Source organism: Monodelphis domestica, chromosome 7 (genome assembly GCF_027887165.1).
Source record: "Monodelphis domestica isolate mMonDom1 chromosome 7, mMonDom1.pri, whole genome shotgun sequence".
Taxonomy (NCBI): Eukaryota; Metazoa; Chordata; class Mammalia; order Didelphimorphia; family Didelphidae; genus Monodelphis; species Monodelphis domestica.
Window position 1 is genome coordinate 146,775,329 of NC_077233.1, and position 20,659 is coordinate 146,795,987.

At 42.2% G+C, this 20,659-nt stretch overlaps 2 protein-coding genes across 3 annotated transcripts; both read left to right on the forward strand.

Annotated features, from left to right (window-relative positions):
• Positions 1-1,440: 1,440 nt before the first annotated feature.
• Positions 1,441-9,727, forward strand: LOC100618901 (serine protease 27-like). 2 transcript variants are annotated; one of them, XM_016424131.2, is made up of 6 exons: positions 1,441-2,196; positions 2,445-2,471; positions 2,666-2,828; positions 3,606-3,655; positions 5,301-5,467; positions 5,646-9,727. In XM_016424131.2, exons 1-6 carry the CDS (start codon positions 2,139-2,141, stop codon positions 5,928-5,930), a joined length of 750 nt encoding a protein of 249 aa, XP_016279617.1. In that variant the 5' UTR covers positions 1,441-2,138; the 3' UTR covers positions 5,931-9,727. The 2 variants fall into 2 exon arrangements, with proteins under 2 accessions (XP_016279617.1, XP_016279616.1); XM_016424130.2 differs by having other exon boundaries at positions 1,442-2,196; positions 3,606-3,889.
• Positions 9,728-10,682: 955 nt separating this feature from the next.
• Positions 10,683-15,605, forward strand: LOC107649624 (testisin-like). The gene is made up of 5 exons (XM_016424128.2): positions 10,683-11,088; positions 11,421-11,583; positions 12,888-13,168; positions 14,740-14,906; positions 15,033-15,605. The coding sequence occupies exons 1-5, from the start codon at positions 10,980-10,982 to the stop codon at positions 15,339-15,341; spliced, it is 1,029 nt and encodes a 342-aa protein (XP_016279614.1). The 5' UTR covers positions 10,683-10,979; the 3' UTR covers positions 15,342-15,605.
• The last annotated feature ends 5,054 nt before the right edge of the window (positions 15,606-20,659 follow it).

Sequence of the window (20,659 nt, forward strand, 5' to 3'; positions counted from 1 at the left end):
ACCTATATGTGCAAAAAAAAAAAATTAAAGCAGCTCTTTTCGTGGGGGCAGAAAATTGGAAGGTGAGGGGATGCCCATCAATTGGGGAATGGCTGAGTAAGATAATATGATTGTAATGGAATACCATTGTGCTATATTATAATATAAATGACAAGAGGAACAGAGAAGGACTTATATGAACCAACCACGCAAAGTGAAATAAGCAGAACCAAAACATCATAAACAGTGACAAGAATACTGGACAATAAACAACTACGAATAATTTAGCTATTCTCAGCAATAGTGATCCCGAATAATCCCAAATGATTCATGGTTTTTTAAAAATGCCATCTACTTTCAGAGAAAGAACTAATGGAGTCTGAATCCAAAACAAAGCAAATTTTTTGCACTTTTTCTTAATTTTTTTGTTTGAGTTTCCTTTCACAAAAGGATTAATATAGAAAAATGTTTTACATGACTGCACAAGTCAAATCTATATGAGATTGCAGGAGTGGGAGAGCAGAAGTCAGGAGGAAGAGAATTCGAGATTCAAAATTCTTTGGAAAATGTTGCAAACTGTTTTTACATGTAACTGGAGAAAAATTAAACTGAATTTTAAAAATTAAAAAATTATTTGTTTTAAGGGTTGGCTACCTGGGAGTGGGGAAAGGAGAGATAAATAGGGGGAAGGTATTGACAAAAAAGATTTTTAAAAAGAAACTCTCTTAAAATGATGAACTGTTTTTATCAGGAGAAAAAAAAAGTTCTAACAGCACCACTCTTGTTGTAAAGAGCTCTCTGGGAGAGGAAGGCAGAAAGGATATATTGAAATGGAAGTGAAGAAAAAACAAAAGGTAGCAATAAGGAATCAAATAAAGAAATAAAAGGAATAGTTTCTTCTGGGCACTACCATCTTTTTAGTCATCCTGACTCAAAAATCTCAACTCTTTCCTCTCTCCTAACCCTCATAGTCAATAAATTGCCTCCTCTACCTAGGTTTGAATTTTCACTTTGCTATTTACTGTCTGACCTTGAAGAAATCACTTAAATTCAAGTCCTTTATCTATAAAATGAAAGGGTTGGACTAGATGACCTCTAAGGTCCTCTTCAGTTCTACAATTACTCAATTTTATCCAGAGGTAGATTTGAGTTCACCTCATAGGACATGCCTAGAGGGTAGGGAAAGAGGAGCAACTTCCTGGGACATTAGTGGCTCAATTTATAAGGGATTGGTATTTCAGGATAAAGTAGCAAACCCTGGGTGGTCCCTCAGGCCTCCTTCTTCCTCCCTCCCTCCCTTCTCTCTCTCTCTCTCTCTCTCTCTCTCTCTCTCTCTCTCTCTCTCTCTCTCTCTCTCTCTCTCTCTCTCTCTCTCTCTCTTTTTCTCTCTCTCCTCTCTCTTCTCTCCTGTTTCTCTCCCCTCCCCCTTTCCTTCTCCCTCTATCTCTGTTTCCCTCTCCCTCTGTTTCTCTTTGTGTGTCTCTGTCTCTCTCTCTCCCTGCCTGTCTCCCTCCCCCCTTTCTCCTTCCCTCCTCTCTATTTCTGTCTCTCTCTTTTTCTCTCTCCTCTCCCCCTTCTCTCTCCCTTACTTTCTCTCCCTTCCCCCTCCCCATCTCCCTTGTCTTCCCTTCCTCCCTCTCCCTCTGTCTCCCTCGGCCTCTCTCTCTCCCTTTTCCCCTGTCTCTCTCCCCCTGTCTCTCTGTCTCTCTATCTGTCTCTCTCCTCCTCCTCTCCCCCAGGCTCTCTGTCTCTATCTCTCTCCTCCTCCTCCCCCCCTGTCTCTCTCTGTCTCTCTCCCTCTCCCTCTCTCTAAGAGGCTTTATTGGTGATCTTCCTAAATGCTCTCCTAGACTGCTGCCTCTGCTTCATGAAGCCTCAGGCCTGGAAGAACCAGGAGCCACCACCTAGATCCCTCAAGGCCACTAGGGGAAAGCAGGAGGGAAGAGAAGGAAAAGGCTGAGCTTGGGCACTGCTCCGCCCCAGGCCTCATCCCACAATTCCTCTCCCCTCTCCCAGGGAAGTGTGGGCCTCTTCCACTCTGCCCCCTGGGCCCCACAGCGGGAAGAAGAGAAGAGGAGGCAAAAAAGCCAGGGCCGAGCCACTCCCAGCAACTTCCCAGCCTAAGCAGAGACTAGGAAGCTTCTCAAAACCAGAAACGCATGGGCTGGGTCAGCCTCCCCCTCCTGCTCTCCCTTCTTTGGAGGGTCCAGGAACACAGTGAGGCGGGGCAGAAGGGCCTGGGGCAGGCCGCTGGGGTGGGAGGTAGAGGATGAGAGCAGGGACGGGCTATAGGCCGCACATGTGTTCATGTCACGGGGGTGGGGTGGTTTAACCAGGATGGGTCCCTGAGTTGGGGAGGCCGGAGAGGCCAGGGTTGGATGGGGTCCTGGCCCCAGGGGTGAGCAGCAATCCACAGGAGTGCTAAGATACAAAGAATCTCAGTCCTCCCTATATTCTCCCCGCAGGTATTCAAGCATATGAATGGGCCACAGGTAAGATGTCCAGACTAGGGGCCAGAAGCCCCAATTCTGGGAGGAAGGTGCGAGCTTCCAGGAGAGAAGGAAGCTTAAGAGGCCAGGACAGCTTGGTGCTCAAAATGCAGACAGAAGGGATAGTCAGGAACCTGGAACAATTATAGACGGGTCTCCTGAGTCCCTTTGCACAATCTCCTTTCCTCTCATCCAAGTTTGTGGACAACCTCAGACTCATGAACGAATCCTTGGAGGCCAAGACACTACCCAAAGTCAGTGGCCGTGGCAGGCAAGTCTGAAGTATAAGACCCACCACTGGTGCGGGGCCTCCCTCATCCACTCAAGTTGGGTGTTGACAGCTGCTCATTGCTTCCAGGAGTAAGTGCCCATTCTCAGCAGAATCTGGAAGGCATGAAAGGGCCCAAAGGGAGAAGGGAGGTAGCAGGGGGTCCTTGGATCCCCATTTCTTTATGGTAGGGGTGGATGGGGAGACAGGGCCAACATTAGGGCCCCACCTCTAGCCATTTCCCCTCTTCTGGCCCTAACCTCTATTCCTGGCCAAATTTCTTGTTCCTGAACCTTCTCTCAGTGCTTAGAAAAAGATCCTGAAAAAATGTAGCAGAGATAAGGCTATCTTCACACATAGAAAAGTAGCTGTTCGGATTTCCTTTCTGTAGCCCTGTGACCTTCCTGGACCAAGTCCATTCCAGAACTGAGTCAAATTCCTGACGAAACTTATGTCTGGCTGTCCCTTAACCCCCAGGATAATTAAGTTATTCATTCTCCCAACACACACACATTTGCATTTGCATTTGGAACCACTGAAGAGCCAAAAAAAAACAAACTTTTAAGATACAAAGGAATGAATCTTTAATGGTGGAATTTTTAGGCATCATGGGGGAAATTTTGGTGTAGGAGTCTGCCAAGCATCTCAGATGACAACAGGTAATTCTTCTTAAACATGAGTTTAGATTTTTCACCCACACTATGAAAACCCAATACATAGAATTATTCTGTCTCTGACTGTTAACCTACATTCACCTCCTCACTGACTAGAAGCAACTCTAAAATAGCAAATTCCCAAAATTCCTCCCGCATGCCCCAAAATTCACTTACCTCTGAGATGATTACATTTGCTCCCCTTTTTCTCTCCAGCTTGGCTGATGATCCCAGTGTTTGGAGAGTTCAACTGGGCTCACAGTCAAGTAAGTCACACAAATTAAGCTTTAGCTTTTTGCATGCCCGGCGAGTATCCAGAATCATCTTGCATCCCTACTACCTCGGGTGGCCTCCCAAAGACATTGCCCTGGTCAAGCTGCAGTCCCCAATATTCTTCATGAGAAGTATCCTGCCTATCTGTCTCCCATCTTCCATAAATGAGTTTAAAAACCTCACCAATTGCTGGGTGACAGGATGGGGAAAAATAAAAGAAAACCAAGGTAAGAATTCATGATGGGACAATGAACGTTTGGCAAAACTATTACCCAGCCCCTAACCACACAGGGTTGCCTGCTTCTACCTCCCCAGACAGATCAACCACTCTGAAGCAAAACTGGGGGCCTCAATTATAATTACTGATTTGTTCCCTTCCATCCTTTGTTTACATGCTTGATTCATTCTGTTTTGGTTGGGGGGTTTTTTGTCCCTAATAATGGTGTTGCCTTACATTTGAACAGCACATTTACAAAGTGACCAAAATGAGTAAGTGAGACAGGTATGACCATCCCTGTTTTATAGATGAGCAAACCAAAGCCCCAGAGTCCCAAAGCTTATAAAGGTAAGTCAGGACTAAAACAGAGGGCTTCTGATTACTTCCTTAGTCCAATGCTCTTATCACCACAAGAGGTAGCCTCCTTACCACTGCAGTCTAGCAGGAACTGGAGGACAGAATGGCATAACCAAAATACTTAAGGAAGGTACGAGGCAATCAAAAAAAGGAGAGAAAGTTAAGCTCTGCCCTGGTTACTACTACAAAACAATTTTGAGAGAAAGTGCCACACTTCCCCAACATTCAGGACAAAATCTAAGCAAATTGAACTATAGGCCAGGAAGGGAAATGGAGACCTTTTCCAGCACCCTTGGGGAAAAGGTAGACTACATTCTTTTGTCATTCAATTAATATTTGCTAAAAGGTCCAAAAGTTTGCAAGGGACTGGAAAACATAAAGACTTATAAGACAGATTATTCCTCAAAAAGTTCACAGTCTCATTAGTAAGGCAAGACATAATCATGTGAAAACTTAAATAGCAGAAAGTAAGTACCAAGGAAGGGATCTGGCCAGGAAGAGGTTATTGTGGGCTGAAAAAGCCAAGGAAAACTCTTGGAAGAGATGAGATTTGATCAATCTAGCTCCTAAAGAGAGGTAGAATTTCAGTCAGAGAAACATGAGCAGAAATTGAGGAAAAGGAATGTACTTAACATAGGAGAGGTAAGGAATCAAGTTTGCCTGAAGTAGTTACTTCATGTTGAGGAATAGCAGTAGGTAAGATAAAGGATGGAAAGGTGATGTGGAACCATATTAGGAAGAGCCTTAAATGGCACACTAAAAGTTTGACTTTTATCCTATATCATTGATTAGCTTCACTTTTTAGTCCAAAATGTCATGAATCCTCAGACTCTGAAACACCCATGTTTGTCATGGTAAGACTGAAATGCACAGTCTCGATCTACCTAAAAATGAGGGTTAGCTTATCTAGTGTTTTGAATCATTTGGTCCAGTAATATTTTTTGCTAACATTAATCAAGGTTATATTATTCAAGGGCTCCATACCAGAGAATCAGCTGCCTCAATATTGCCTTTATTCATCTCCAACACTATAACTATAACCTCTCCTGTTCTTGCATCTCCAGTCCTAGGGAAACCCTGGTATTTGAAAGCAGCAAAGTTGCCCATCATTGATCAAGAGACCTGTGACAAGTACTATCACGTTGGAACAACCCTTCCTCTTTTTATAGCCAGGATATATGATGACATGTTATGTGCTGGCTTTGAAGACGGCAGTAAGGATGCCTGTCAGGTGAGATGGCCCATTGTTTTCATTTACTTAACATTACTCCTGAGATCCCTAAAATGGATAGCCCCCAACTACTTTCCGTCCTATTCCACCTCCCTTCACCTCTTTGTTCCATGCTAGGAAATCGATTTTTGCTATGATTATTCTTTTAGAGTGACTCATTTTCTCTATCTTCCCCCAGGGTGACTCTGGAGGCCCCTTGGCATGTGAGGTCAATGGTTCTTGGCATCTAATAGGCATTGTGAGCTGGGGAGATGGCTGTGGTCGGCCCTTCCGGCCTAGTGTCTTCACCAATGTCAGTTTGCACACTGACTGGATCTTAACCACAATTAACTCAAGTACCTTTAGCTTAATACCCTCTAAGCTTGTTGTCCTCCTCACTCTGCAGCTGTACTATGTCTCCCTTGAGCCCATTTCCCAAGGGGCCTACTTAAGGTCTGACCAGTGTGGCCATGACCTAAGCTAAGGTCTGAGGGTGAGGAAGACAGGGCTCTCTTAAGGCCAGACACTTTGGCTAAGATTAATTCAGGGCTCTTGTTTGCTCCCCCAAAAGGGCATTTGAAGCCCCCTAGGTTCTGGGTTGAGAGTCATCATGCAAGAAACAAAATACTAACTAGCAGGAGGAAGTGGTGATTGGGGTTAGGGAGACTGGTGTTCTCTCTGTGTTCTTATATTTGTCTTTCTATTTATTCTTGGTTGACTATTTTAATTTTTAAAAAATTCATGACAATATCGGTCCTTACTCTGACTTTCCTGCTGTTCTATCCCTATGTCACCAATCATGGCCAAGAATCACTCTTAGCAGGAAAGAAAGTGATAATATATAAGAGAAATAAAGGTTAAAACTAGATATTTATACATGTAGTTCTAGGCTCAAAATAACTTTTGTTCTCTCCATGGTGGGGACTCCTGACCCACAGAGTATCTCCACTCTCCATCCTTTCCTGGCATTCAGTCTTAGCTTTCACTTGACTTCTGGAGCTAGGAACTAGCTCAGGCACAGTAGGAGGCTACAGAGCTCTAGGTCTAAATTCCCTGTGGAAAATAAGCCACCATCTATGAGATTAGGTCTGTATGCCCAACAGCCTTATGTGGTAGTTGGGAAACTTGACTGGAGAACGGAATGTGGAGTCAGAAATAAAGAAAAATACTAATTGCTACATTAAAAGAAAATAAAAAGATTAAATTAGATAAGTGGAGGCTGCATTTTGCATTGGAAAGATCACTGGCTTTGGAGCCACCAATCATCATCTTGAGCAGCGGTTCTCAACCTGTGGGTCGAGACAATGAGAATACATAATGCATATCAGGTATTTACATTCCAAATCATAACTGTAGCAAAATTACAGTTTTGAAGTAGCCACCAAAATAATTTTTTGGTTTGGGGTCACTGCAACATGAGGAACTGTATTGCAGGGTCACATCATTAGAAAGGTTGAGAACCACTGGTCTTGAGGGACCTAGGTTCAAGTTCTGACTCTAATCCTACTACATCAGTAGTGTAGGCAACACATTTAATCTTCCAGAGCCTCAGTTTCCTCATTTGCAAAATGAGGGGGTTGAACTAAATGGCCTCTGAAATTCCTTGCAGCTGTATATCTAAGATTCATAAATGGTTAAAGTATACAAATTGGTAATTTTCAAAAGATATAACATAAATTGTTAATAATCGCTTGAAAAAAGTATTATCAGTAATAGAGATACAAAGGAAAACAACTTTGAGGGAGCACCACCTTCAAAAAATGTTAACGAAATTTCAAAAAATAATTGAAAGCAAAGAAATTAAATGCTGGTAGGGTTGAGGAGAAATAGGTACACTCATTCATTCCTCATATATTTGCTTACGTATAGAATATTTTTTCCAGAAATAATTCAAAGCAATGAAGTTAAATGCTGGTGGAGTTGTGAGAAAATGGGTACAATCATTCATTATTCGTGTATTTGCTTACTTATGGAATCTTTATGGAGAGAGACCTAATAGTAGCCCATAGCAAAAGTAACACAGATAATCATTCCCTTCAACCCAATTCCATTTTGGAGAAGATCTCTGAAAGTGCTCCCAAAAACAATCAACAAAAAAGAGTTATTTGTTCAAAAACTGGCCATATTAATTTGGCTAATATAATATAAATTCTAAAATCTGGAAGCAGCTTTAATGTCCAAAAATAAACTATGGTATACCAATGAAATGAAACAGTTGAATTCAAATGATGTGATCAAGAATGAGGATCATGGATTTTCTGGAGGAAAGACCTTAAGAAGGTTATCTAATCTAAGCTCCTTATTTTACAAAAGAAGAAAATGAAACTCAAAGGTGTTAAGTGGTGGTCTGAAGTCACACAGACAGCAATCTAGTCATCTATCCCAGGCAGCTTGCCATTTCCCTACAAGTCTATAGCAAAGGGTAAAAGTTACAGATAAGCAAATTTAGACTTGAAATAAAGGGGAAAAACACTTCTTGTATAAGGGCTATTCAGACTTGAAATGGGCTGTTCCTCAGTGAGGGGGTTGTCATTGCTGGTCTGCAAGCAAAGGTAATGAGCCAGATGGGGTAGGAGATGGAGCATTCATCCTGGAGTCAAGTAGAAATGAGTTCCAATCTCCCCTCAGATACCTCTCTCAGCCTCATTTCCTCAGCTTTAAAAAGATGATGATAATGATAGCACCCACTTTAAAGGGTTATTAGGAAAATAAAAGGAGACAGATGAGATGTAAAGAGCTTTTCGGACATTAAAGTACTCTTCCTAGCTACTTCCAAAATACAGAGTAGAGGGAAGGTAACCTTAGAAGGGAAGCCATTAGCAAATGAGGAAACTGGGAAAAGCCTCCTGCAGGAAATGAGATTTAAGCTTGAAGGAAGCCAGGAAACTGAGGCAGAGGAGGGAGAGCAAGGGCAGTATCCAGCCTAATGGTAAAGAGATAGCTGATGGAATGTGTACTCAAGGAACAAAGAATAAGTTGAATTTTAAAAAAATATTTAAAATACAAATATTTGGAACTACTAAGTAGCACAGTAGATAGAACACTGGGCTTGGCTTGGAGTCAGGAGGGCATGGGTTCAAATCTGCCCTCAGACACTTCCTAAAGGTGACTCTGGACAAGTCACTTTACTACTATTGTCTGGTCCTTGTCACTCTTCTGCCTTATAAAGTATAATATTGATTCTAAGATGGAAGGTAAGGGGTTTTTGTTGTTTGGCTGGTTGTTTGTTTTTTTTTAACTGAAACAGAAGGTTAGGGTTTTTAAAAAGAAGAAAAATTCATTCACCAGAAATGTCATTTTTGGAAATGAACTTGGGGGGGAAATTACGAAAATTTATCCTAGAAGTACAGGAAGCCAAAGGAGCTCATTAAGCAGAAGGGTAATATTTCTAGACCTAAACTTTAGAAAAATCAGTTAGCTGCTAAGAGGAAATTAGAGTGGGGAAATACTTCAGGAAGGGGGACCAGTTAGAAGACTATTGAAAAAGTCCAGGTAAAAGACAATGAATCCCTGAACTAGGCTGACGGCTGAGTGAATAAAGACAAGTGGACATCAACAAAAGATTTTTGTGGAGACAGAAATGACAAGATTTGACAACAGATTAACTATGCAGAGTCATTGAGTGTGAAAAGACAAGGCTGGACAGAGATTTTGATCAGAAGGCTATCCAACAGCATAATGACAATTCCACCAGATCTCCAGGATCCCAGTTTCCCATAGACTGAGGTCTTGAAATTCCCAGGACCAGAAGGCTAAATCAAGGATTCACAAATCCTAGCCCTCCGACCAATCAAATTTCAGGGAAGGCATCCTCTTCCTTTAAAGGGAAATCAGCTCAATTTAGAAGGAATTCACCTGTAATGTAGCACTGTAATGAACTTAAACCTTTATCTCTAGTACATTTAGCATTTCTGAGCTTCCAACACACTGGATGTGAGGTCTGAAGATCTGAGTTCAAATTATGACTACTATTTCTTACCTATGTAATACAAAGTATTAAATATTAAATTATTTGGGCAAATTGCTTAGCCAATTTGAGTCTCAGTTTGTCATCTATAAAAGGGCTAAACTCAGATGACTTCTGAGTGCTCAGATGACTTTCAGTGCTAAATCTATGATCTTTTAATTACTGGTTCATTCTACAATCCCAGGTTCACTCTTACCCAGTCAATAATCCTCTGATTAAGATGGCCAGTTAATGGTTTTGCCACACATACAACTGCCTAATTCTTTGATATCTAATTTCTGTCCTCTTTGACCAAAAAACAAAAATCAAACACACACACACACACACAAAAAAAAAGATAGCTGCCTTTTACACACACACACACACACACACACACACACACACACACACACACACAGGCAGAATGATCATCACCTCTGAAACAGATGGTCCTTAAAAGTGCAAAAAAACTAACTTGCTTAGTCCTGCCTTATTAAAGGCTAGGAATAAGTTTGGGGTAAAATTTTGCCTCTTATTCTAATACATTTATTTGATTGGGGTTTTTTTGTAGCTAATAAGTTGTTGGGTTGTTGTTGTTTTTTTATTAGAATACAACCACCTATACCTATACCCTCCTCTAGACCTTCCAGAATGGTAAGCCCCTTCTTTACTACTATCATCAGGTCTTATCACACCCAGTTCCTGAATTCCCCCAGGCCTCTTAGAGATGGAACTGGAATTCCAACTTTGTGCCTAGAGTCAGACCTGAGTTCAGCCACATACTAGCTGTGTGACCCTGGACAAATCATATCCCTTGTTTGTCTCCATTTCTTCAACTGTAAAATGGGGGTGATAAGAGCACTTTGTGTCCCCAGGTAATTAGAAGCATCTCTAAGATACTATTTGTAGAAGTCCTTAGTGCAGTGCCTAGCAGAAGTAAGCACTCCGTAAACGTTTATTCCCTTCCCCTTGCCCTCTTCTCTTGTTCTTATCAAGTATCTGCTTCAGGGTGAGGCCCACAGACTTTTCAGATATGGACCCATTTTCAGGCTGGGCAAGCCTGATGCCTCACTGACAGCCCTAGCACCCAGAAAATTCTTTTTCCCCCCCTCCCCCGGGGGGGGGGGTTCACCTACTGGTCCATCTTAGAAAGTCAGAGACCACCCAAGCACTTCATATAGGCATCACTGCCACTTTTCCCCATGCTGGGGGGGGGGGGGGGCGCGGGGGGAGAGACAAAGGCCTAAGGGGGGGCCAGAGGCTGGGGATCCTGGAGTTTCCCCCTGAAGTCACAAGGTGAAGACCATAGAGGCCCAGACTGCCATGGTATGGCGGGAAGGGTGATTCTGGGCGCTGAGCATCCTGAGTTCTGCCTTATCCAGTGGGTCCATCCCTGGCTTCCATCCTGGGAGTCGAATGGTCTGGAACTATCTAGGCTTTCTTTGGGGTCTGGAAACCCCCTCCACCCCCTCTTCCAGGGAGAAATAAAGGACAGCTCCTAGGGGGCGCCAACAGCTCTCTGAACCCCAGAGTGGGGCAGGCAGGGACAGGCCCCTCCCAGAAGAGCCTCACAGCCCTGTTAAGAGGATGAGGCCTACATGGCAGGCCCATCCGGAGACCCTGAACAGGCAGGCCATGTCCTGGCTCTGCCTCATCCTCCTGCTTCCCCTGCTGCTGGAGGCCCACAGATACCAAGGTAGACAAGGGCCCCAGGCTGTGGGGGCACCCTGCACAGAGAAGGTGGGCCTGGTCCACTAGAGGGACCCACCTCAGCCCAGCCTGCTTCCTTCCTCCCAGTGTCCAGGAGTTAAAATTAAAGAGAGAAAAGGTAGGAGCCAGGGATGCAGAGCCTCAGGAGAGGAGAGCACATCTGCAGGAGGGCAGAGGGCCAAAGGAAGATGGTCGAAGGGCCAGGGACCCAGGGAACGCAGTGGGGGCACGGGGAGGGAGGAGGGGGACGTGATAGGGAGGAGGGGGAGCAAAAAAGGATGTCTCAATCTCTCCAATCTCTCTTCCCTGTTTTCTAAGTCTGTGGTCGACGCATATACTCTGGCCGAATCAAGGGGGGCAAAGATTCCAGCGTGACCAGATGGCCCTGGCAGGCCAGCCTGCTGTATAAGAACCACCACCTATGTGGGGGCACCCTCATCCACCAGTATTGGGTGCTGACTGCCGCTCATTGCTTCCTAAAGTGAGTCTCCCGTCTGAGCAGAGTCTGGAAGGCCCCAAAAGGGCCCGACAAGAACAGAGAAGGCTTAAATTCCTGTTCCCTGGTGTAGGGGGAGTGGGGGAAGTGGAGAGGGTCTACCTTAGACCATTTGCTTTCCCATCCATTTTCCCATCTTGTCATTTCCCTGTCCCTAACCGCTAATTCCCCACTTTGTACTTCATATTTAGCAGAGACCTGAAGGACTCAAGACATCCAAAAATATAGACTATAAAGTAATAAACGACCCTTCAAAAAATACCTGAATAAATTGTGGTACCAAAAGTCTGCCCACAAAAGGTTGGAAAAGAAGTCTTTTGGAACCCCAGTTTCTGCTCCCATTGCCCTCTCATATATCCCACATCCCTTCCATATATGTCCCATTCCAAAGTCCTATAATCCCTTGCCCTCATTTAGCTGTCAACTAATCCCCATAAAACGGTGGCTCAGAAAGTTATGGTCATTGAACTTCCCTCCACTCCTCTCCTGCTTCTACCCTTCCATATTCCCCTCAACTCTCACCAAGGAATATTTGTATTTCCTTTGGCACTTAATGTTTTTTTTAATTGATCCAGAGCCAAACCCTTCAGGATCAAAGAAATAGGTCACATGATCACAAATCACAGATTTTGAGCTGAAAGAAACTGGTCCAAGTTCTTTATTTCACTGAGGAGAAAAATGAGGGCCAGAAAAGTTAAATAACTTGCCCAAGGTCACCCAGCTAGTGAAAATCAGAAATGGATTTCAACTCAAGGTATCTGACTCCACATTCAGCTTGCCTTCCTTTCTATCATTCTGTTTGCAGTTTTAGGCACTGGGACAAACATTTGGTAAGAAATGTGGCATAGTGTATAAATGTAATTTAATATTATATCATATTATTATACATGTATGATAAAATTATATAAATATTATTTAATATAATGAATGTGTAATTATATAAGTTATATAAATATAATTTATAATTAAAATAAATGTTAATTAAGGACTGCTTTAATGTTAACAGATGCAAGGTTGCCGGCTCTACTAAAGCATAAGGCCAGTCCTTCTTATATTACAAAGTCCCTGAGTCCATGGTTTACCCATGTGATACCATGGCAATCTCCACTATATCAAGGACATCATTTAGCCTCTCTGAACTTCAATTCTCTCATCTGTAAAATCAGAGGGGTAGATGAAATTATATCCCCAATATACATTCCAAATCTTAATCCTTTGAGTTTACGTACCCAAGACCCAGGGAGCCTAGAACTATCATGGTATCTACTCTCCTCCTTTTCCCCCATTAGTTTTCAAAATCCCAGACACTGGAAGGTTCAACTAGGCTCAGATACTCTCCGAATACCAAGATTCAATATAAAGCGTCTTTTTCGTTATTCTGTGACAAAAATCATCCTGCATCCCAACTACTGTGATAAGCCACCCAAGGACATCGCCTTGTTACAGCTAAGATCACCAGCTTTTTTGAAGATCAACATCCAGCCCGTCTGCCTCCCAGACTCCACGGATACCTTTAAGAATGTGACTATGTGCTGGATAACAGGCTGGGGAAAAACAGACAAAGGCAAACGTGAGGCTGGTTGCAAAGATTATTGTACTGGGTGACCCTTCCTCCTAGACCCCAACTACTACAACACAGGCAGTTGCATCTCTCTCCCAAAGCAGACCAACCACTTTATATTCTCTATAAAGGAAATACTGATTTTATTTTCTTATTGGCACAATCTTTTGCTTTGCTCTCTTTAGCCCTTTCTTGATTTGCTTGATTTACTCCATTTCCTCTCCTTCCTAACAGTAATAATGCCTCACATTTGTACAGCATGTTAGTCTTCATAACCTTCATCTCTTTTGAAGCTGCAGCTTGACAGGTATGATTACCCTCATTTTACAGCTGAGTAAAGTAAGGCTGAGATATTAAATAGCTTGCACTCAAGATTCTGGACAGCTACATTGGATAGAGAACAGGGTCTATAGTCATCAGGAAGTCCTGAGTTCAAATCCTGCCTCAGATACTTACTAGCTGTGTAACCCTGGGCAAGTAATTTAACCCTGTTTACTTCAGTTTCTTTATAAAATGGTCTGAAGAAGAAAATGGCAAACCATTCCAGAATATTTGCCACGAAAATCACAGAAAGGGATCACAAACAATTGGACATGACTGAAAGCAAACCACATTACCCAGGGCTCCTAAGCTAGCAAGTGCCAATAGCTCTAGCATCCAGGACTTCTTACCTCTAGTCCCAGTCTTCTTTCCAGTGTCCCACACTCCCATTAGTAAATGGAAGACTGATTTTTATAGTCAAAATATCTTTTTAATTAGCCCAGTCCAGATCATTTCCTGAGTGTCTGCAAACTCAAGAAAAAAAGCTCAGTTCTCCTCGGGTTGTTGCCTCCCAATAAAGGAAATGCCTTCCTTTCCCAGAACCCAGAGAAAATTGGAGAATCTGGATGACTGGATAAAAAAGGGAATGGGATCTTTATAGCACCCATTGAGAAAGAATGGAATATATTATTTTGTCATGTTGGAGATTTTAAATCTCCAACAGTTTGCAAGTTATTTGTGGGGCATAAAGACATAGAAGAAGTAGTCCCTGACCTTGAGGAGCTCAACGTCTCACTCAGGGAGGCACGACTCCTGGGAAGGGTGAAAATTGAAGAGGGGTGGAAACCAGAAGGGAGATGATCTAAGACTAGACAGCATTTCAGTGGATAAAGTGGAGAGAAAAGGACATTTCACTGCACTGAGTAGTATCTCAAAAGAGAGAAAATATGGATAGTATATGAGGAGAATGTAAGAAAATAGGTATGGTTGGAAGGTGACCTGGCATAAAGCTAGAAAGGTCGTGTGGAGGGCCTAAGAGTTTTCTCCTCTTTCTTCACTCTTCAGTCAGAAGTACTATGAATTCTCAGCAATTCTGAAGAGATCACACTCAGTTCAACGGAAAGACAAAAATAGATATTCCAGCTCTACATATAAATGAAATTTTGTCTAGTGTTTTCAATTATATAAATCACATTAGCCTCCAGCCCACATCTAGGGTTTGATCAACCAGTTTCTGGGTTCATTCACTCAGATTATATTTATTATATTTAACTATTGTTCTTTGTCCCTCATTCCTTTTTTCTTTCCTAAATCTCCAGCACTGAAGAAACCCTGGATCTTACAGGAGGCAGAAGTGTTCTTCATTGACCAAAAGACTTGTGACCAAAATTACCAAAAGATATTGAATGATAAAAAAGATGTTCCTTCAATTTTTGATGACATGTTATGTGCTGGTTATTTAGAGGGCAAGAAGGATGCCTGCCAGGTAAAGTAGCCCCTTGAAATCTCTCCTTTGGATTCAGGAGTCCCCCACTACCCTTTACCTCTGAACTCTACCACATAAGGTTCTAAACACTCTCTGAACAGTTTGACTTGATCTATTTTTCTACAGGGTGACTCCGGGGGACCTTTAGTATGTGAAGTCAATAAAATCTGGTATCAAGCAGGGATTATAAGCTGGGGAATAGGTTGTGGCAGTCCCTACTTTCCTGGTGTCTATACCAATGTCAGTTTCCACATTTCCTGGATCCAGGAGGTGATAAAGTCTAAAAGTTCTACTCAAGACCCAACTTGTGTCCTTCTTCTCCTGCTCCTTCTCCCTCCTCTGCTACTACTCAATACTAATCCCAGCCTTTTCCCTGAGTCCATCTCTCATGAGTCCTGTTTAGCATTTGGCAAATATGGTCATGGCCTGACTTAAGAGCTGGAGTAGGGATCCCAGCATGTTCCCTAGGGCTAGGCACCTGGGCAAAGTTCACACTGGCTCCACTGAAAAGATCCTTAAAGGATATTAGAAGATTTCAGTCCCATGGCCAAAGAGGCAGAGTTCTAAGTACTGGAAGAGAACCTGGATGTAAACAGGGAGATTGTCCTCATCAGCTCTGTGTGATCCTCATCTGTCTAATGAGGACTGACCGTTTCAATAAAGGGATTTTTTCATGGTAATAAGAATGTTTCCACCAATTTATTTCCTCAGGTTAGGCCTCAGGAATTATAACCCAGAGTTCTCCCATTGAAGAGCAGAGTTGAAGAATGAAAATTTCATTTCCAGAGCCCAAAGGTCTCACTCCAGTTTAGAGATTGAGTGCCCTACCTCAGGCTGTTCCTGTCCCTAACTTTACCCCCTGGGATAAGAAACTCATTCAGATATAAAGTAAGAAAACAATGTTCCATGGTTCCCTAAGGCAGGTAAGCTGCCATCATCCATCCCCTGCTGATCCTAGGTTTGCATGCCTACACTTAAGACCTTGTTTCTTCTCTCCTCTCCCTTCCAAACTGATGTCCAGAGGGTTATTTCCAAAAATCTCAGCTCCTCTCTCCATCCTTTTCTCAGCATAGCTAGCCAACCAATAGTTTCCTAGGGATAGGAAAGATTCCACAAGACAAATTGAAATGGGGATCTTTTGAGTAAAGGAGATTAAATATGAGGGTAGAATCCAAACTAGGTTTGGGGCCAGGGTTGGTCATTCAGGGATTATGGTCAAAGGAGGCTCATGAATAGTATGAGCCTATAGTGGGTATTAAAGATCAATCCAAGAATTAAATAAGATGGACAATCTGGGTTTAAGATTAGGGGCCTAGTCTGTGGTCAAGACAAATGGCCATGGGTTAGGAGATTCATCTGTGGTCAATTTAGGGAGTCCATTGAGGACCAGGATTAGGGACTCACTTTAGAATTTGGGTAAGAAGCTTGATACATTGGAAGAATTAGGTCTAAGTTTGTGATCAGATCTAACAAATTAATTAGTTTTAATTAAAAGGTCATACTTTGGCCAAAATTAAGAATCAGTCTGGGACTGATATTAGTCCTCATTCTGGGGCAGAAAGAAGAAACCCATCTGAGGCCCAGAACTCAAGGTTAAATTTATTGTCAGAATTGGGTACTATGCAGTACAATTGTCCAGGACAATTCTGAAGACTTATGACAAAGAATTCTATCCACCTCCAGAAAAAGAACTGTTGGAGTCAGAATGGAGATCAAAGCATATTAATTTTCACTTTGGTTTATTTGGGTTTTTGTTGGGGGGGGTTGGCTTTATATGATTATATTCTATTATGAAATGATCAAAATGGAAATATGTTTTGCATAACAATACATGTATAGCCCTCTTCCCTCCCCCTTCTCAGAGCTGACAAGAAGTTCCCTTGGGTTATACATGTGTTATCACTCAATACCTATTTCCATATTATTCATTTTTGTAATACAGTAAGTAGTCTTAAAACCAAAACCCCAAATCATACACTCATAAAAACAAGTGATAAATCATATGTTTTCTTCTGCATTTCTATTCCCACAGTGCTTTCTCTGGATGTGGATAGTGTTCTTTCTCATAGGACAATTCCAAGGAAACTATGAGGGAACTGCATTGCTATTAGTAGCAAAGTCAATTATATTTTATCATTCCATAATGTTTCAGTTATTGTGTACCATGTTCTCCTGGTTCTGCTCATTTCACTCTACACCAGTTCATGGAGGTCTTTCCAGTTCTTATAGAAATCAAGCAGTTCATCATTCCTTATAGGACAATAGAATTCCATCACCATCGGATACCACAATTTGTAAAGCCATTCCCCAATCGAGGGACAACCCCTTATTTTCCAATTTTTTTGCCACCACAAAGAGCATGGCTATGAATATTTTTGTATAAACATTTTTTTATCTCTTTAGGGTACAAACCTAGTAGTGGTATTGCTAGATCAAAAGGCAGGCATTCTTTGGACATAAATCCAAATTGCCATCTAGAATGGTTGTATTAATTCACAACTCCATCAGCAATGTATTAGTGTCTCCATTTTGCCACATCCCCTCCAACCTTTATTATTTTCCTTTATTGTCAACCATTGAAACATTTCTGAATGCCATCTTCACTAAAAGTTTTCCTATTTATTTTATTTTATTATTTTTTTAAGTTCTTACCTTCCATCTTAGAATCAATTCTATGTATGGGTTCCAAAACAGAAGAGTGATAAGGGCTAGGCAATGAGGATTAAATGACTTGCCCAGGGTCACACACCTAGGAAGTAACTGAGGTCACATTTGAACCCAGGACCTCCAATCTTTAAGCCTGGTTCTCAATCCACTGAGCCATCCAACTGCCTCTCCCTCCACCACTAGGAGTTTTCACAATGTTGCTCTCTCTTAGTTCTCCTCTTACCAGTCCAAACATTCCTCAGTCCCCTGTGTTAGCTCATCATCATTATTGTTTTGATCATTGTCTAGACTTGAGAAAGTAATGGAGAAAATGTTAATAATACAAATTAAACTAAAAATATGAATCATGTATACATGGTCTTGCCCCAGAGAACCAGCTGTTAAACATTAATTTATATATTCAGTCCTGTTCTATCTTCTGAACTCCAACCCTGCATTATCAAAAGACTATTGGGCATTTTGTTAGGCATCTCAAAATCATCGGGTTCAAAATAAAACTCATTATTTTCTTCCCCAAAGCCCATCTGTCTTGCAACCTTCCCTGTTTCTGTTAAGGATAATTCCATCCTTTCCATTACCCAGATTCCTTTCCAATCACTCTTGACTCCTCATTCTCTTTCATCTAACGTGTCTTATCAATTGCCAGATCTTCTCAATTCTTTCTACACAGCATTTCTCAAATCTGTCCCAGGGCCATGTCCCTAGTTCAGTCTCTCTCTAGTATAATAATCTCTTAATTGGTCATTATATCTCAAGTCCTTCCACATAGCTGCATATAGAAACGATCTACTCCTTTGTGGATCCTTGTGCTCCCTTGACAGGAGTCAGGTAAATCTAATGTTGGCTGCCCAGTATGGGGAAGGGTGGTTCACCTGGCTCTCACCATGTCCCTGAGCAGATCCTTGAGCTCCCTGAGCAGAGCAAAGATGCCTTTGTGTCTTTGGGTTACTCTTCCAAGATCTTAATGTAATACAGTTGACTCTAGACCTACTCTCTCAGGGCTGGACCAATTATATCTCCCCCTTCAGGATTCTAAGGTACCCTGAGAAGGATTTCGAGTGTATTTTTCCTCTGCCAGCAGCTGAAGTCCCCACTGCCTGTGTTCCCCTCTTCCCATTTGTTAGGAGGCCAGTGCCTCCTAGTGACTAGTACCCACACTTCTATTTAACCACTCAGCATTGGATTAGCTTTTACAAAAAGATATTTACTTCAAAGATATAACAAAAACAAACATTTTCCCCCAACACCTCAAGAGCATAATTCCCACTATGGCATTTTGGACTCAGGAGTCATACAGGCAGAGAACAAGGCAGGAAGATTCAGCTCAAAACTTAGCTCAGTTCCTATATAGTTCCCATCATGTTCATATCTAGCTGTGGCATGACTCTTGGATGAGCCTGACTCTTAACTACTGCTAGGCTAGACTGCCAAAGGCCACTCATCAAAATCTCTCCTTGTTGCTCAGGGCATCCATCAGTGATGTTCTGGATGTGAAACCCAGACTCTGGAATGACAAGATGCTAAAGGAGGCTCCACTCTCTTCATACCTAAAGACACTGAAGCCAAATTAGCTGCAGACCCAAACCCTAGGATGATGGGAGGCCAAGGAACCTTCTAGATCTTTGTAACTCACAAAGTCATAGGTTACCCTCCCTTTACTGGTTGCTGAGCTCCCTCTAGACTGTTGACCAAGGGGAGGAGATGTTTTGAATAATCCTACAGCCAAATAAAGAGCCTGATTTTTATCACATAGTATGCTATCTGGAACTAATTGCAGAATGTCTGTCTACACATGGCCCATAGTTTGTCTCTACAAGACACTTCCCTTACACATCATTGCAATTCTCCTAGAAGTAATGTCCTCCCTGTGGAGAGATAACATCTTCTTAGCATCTTCCACATGAAGATACCATTTGAAGCACTCTAGGAAGCACCAGACTCCCATTATATAAGATATAAGATAAATTATTAATTATATAAGATAAATTCGTTTCCTGAAAGGGGAATGTCCAGGTAAGTAGGAGATCCATCAGAGGTCTGTCTTCCTGATTACTGAAATCAATCACTGACTTCACTGACAACAGAAGACAGACCTCTGAAAATGGCAGTAGCTGCAGGAACTATGACACCGCATAGCAAAGAAAAACATTTACTATGAACTCTACAAAGGCACTGATCCTAAAAGTCTAGCAAAAAAAAAAAGGTACAGGTAAAGACAACTGTAGTTGAGAACCCATGAAGGGAGAAAAGCACTTCTGGGGTCAAAAGATGGAAGTATCCCTTTGCCACTTACGCATACCTTACACATTGGTGCCCTTTCAATTCCTTACTGCTGTGTAGGTACCCTTTGGATTATTTACAGTGTAGCAGGTTGAACTGGGTAATAAGCACCAAATAGCTGAAGTGAAAAAGAAATGTTTTAGGTAGATATGATCTGGAATGACCTACCCCACTTTGGCCATGACTAGGTAGTAATCTCTCTCACTGTCCTATTTTCAAGAGAGCCACTGGGTTAAAATCATATCTATCTTTTACCGCTCAGATGTTTGCATTATAAGGTTACCGTGCTTTTAGGGGCTTCAGAACAAAAGCCTCTTTGCTTAGTTGCTCTGGATTGGAAATAGTAACAGCTTAATCTTGGTTAGTTTAGCTCCCCTCCTACCCATGTTTGGTACACAATATAAAACAAGCCATAAAACAAATGTTGCCTGGGTTTCTCTAGATATTTCCAGTTCTAACATGGAGACGCCCTTGAAGAGCCTTTTTGAGCATTCCTAGTTTGCCTAATATGAAGTCTTCTTCATCTCCTACCATATAAGTGGAGATCATCTCCCTTGATTGGCTGCTTTAAAACTGGGGAGGCTATCTTTCACCCTCTTCCCCCCCCCCATCTTTTAAGCAGTGTTTTTTTCAGCAGCTCTTACCTGCTGCACCCAGTAAAATGCCATGAACCAAAACAATTAGAAGAGGAGTACAACATCCTTTCCTTGCTCCCTGTCTTTTACCCCAACTCCCCAAAAATGGCTCCAGGGGGGTCTGTTTCTTTTCTGGATTGTTTGTCTTTAGTTTCAGGCACCAAAGGTGAT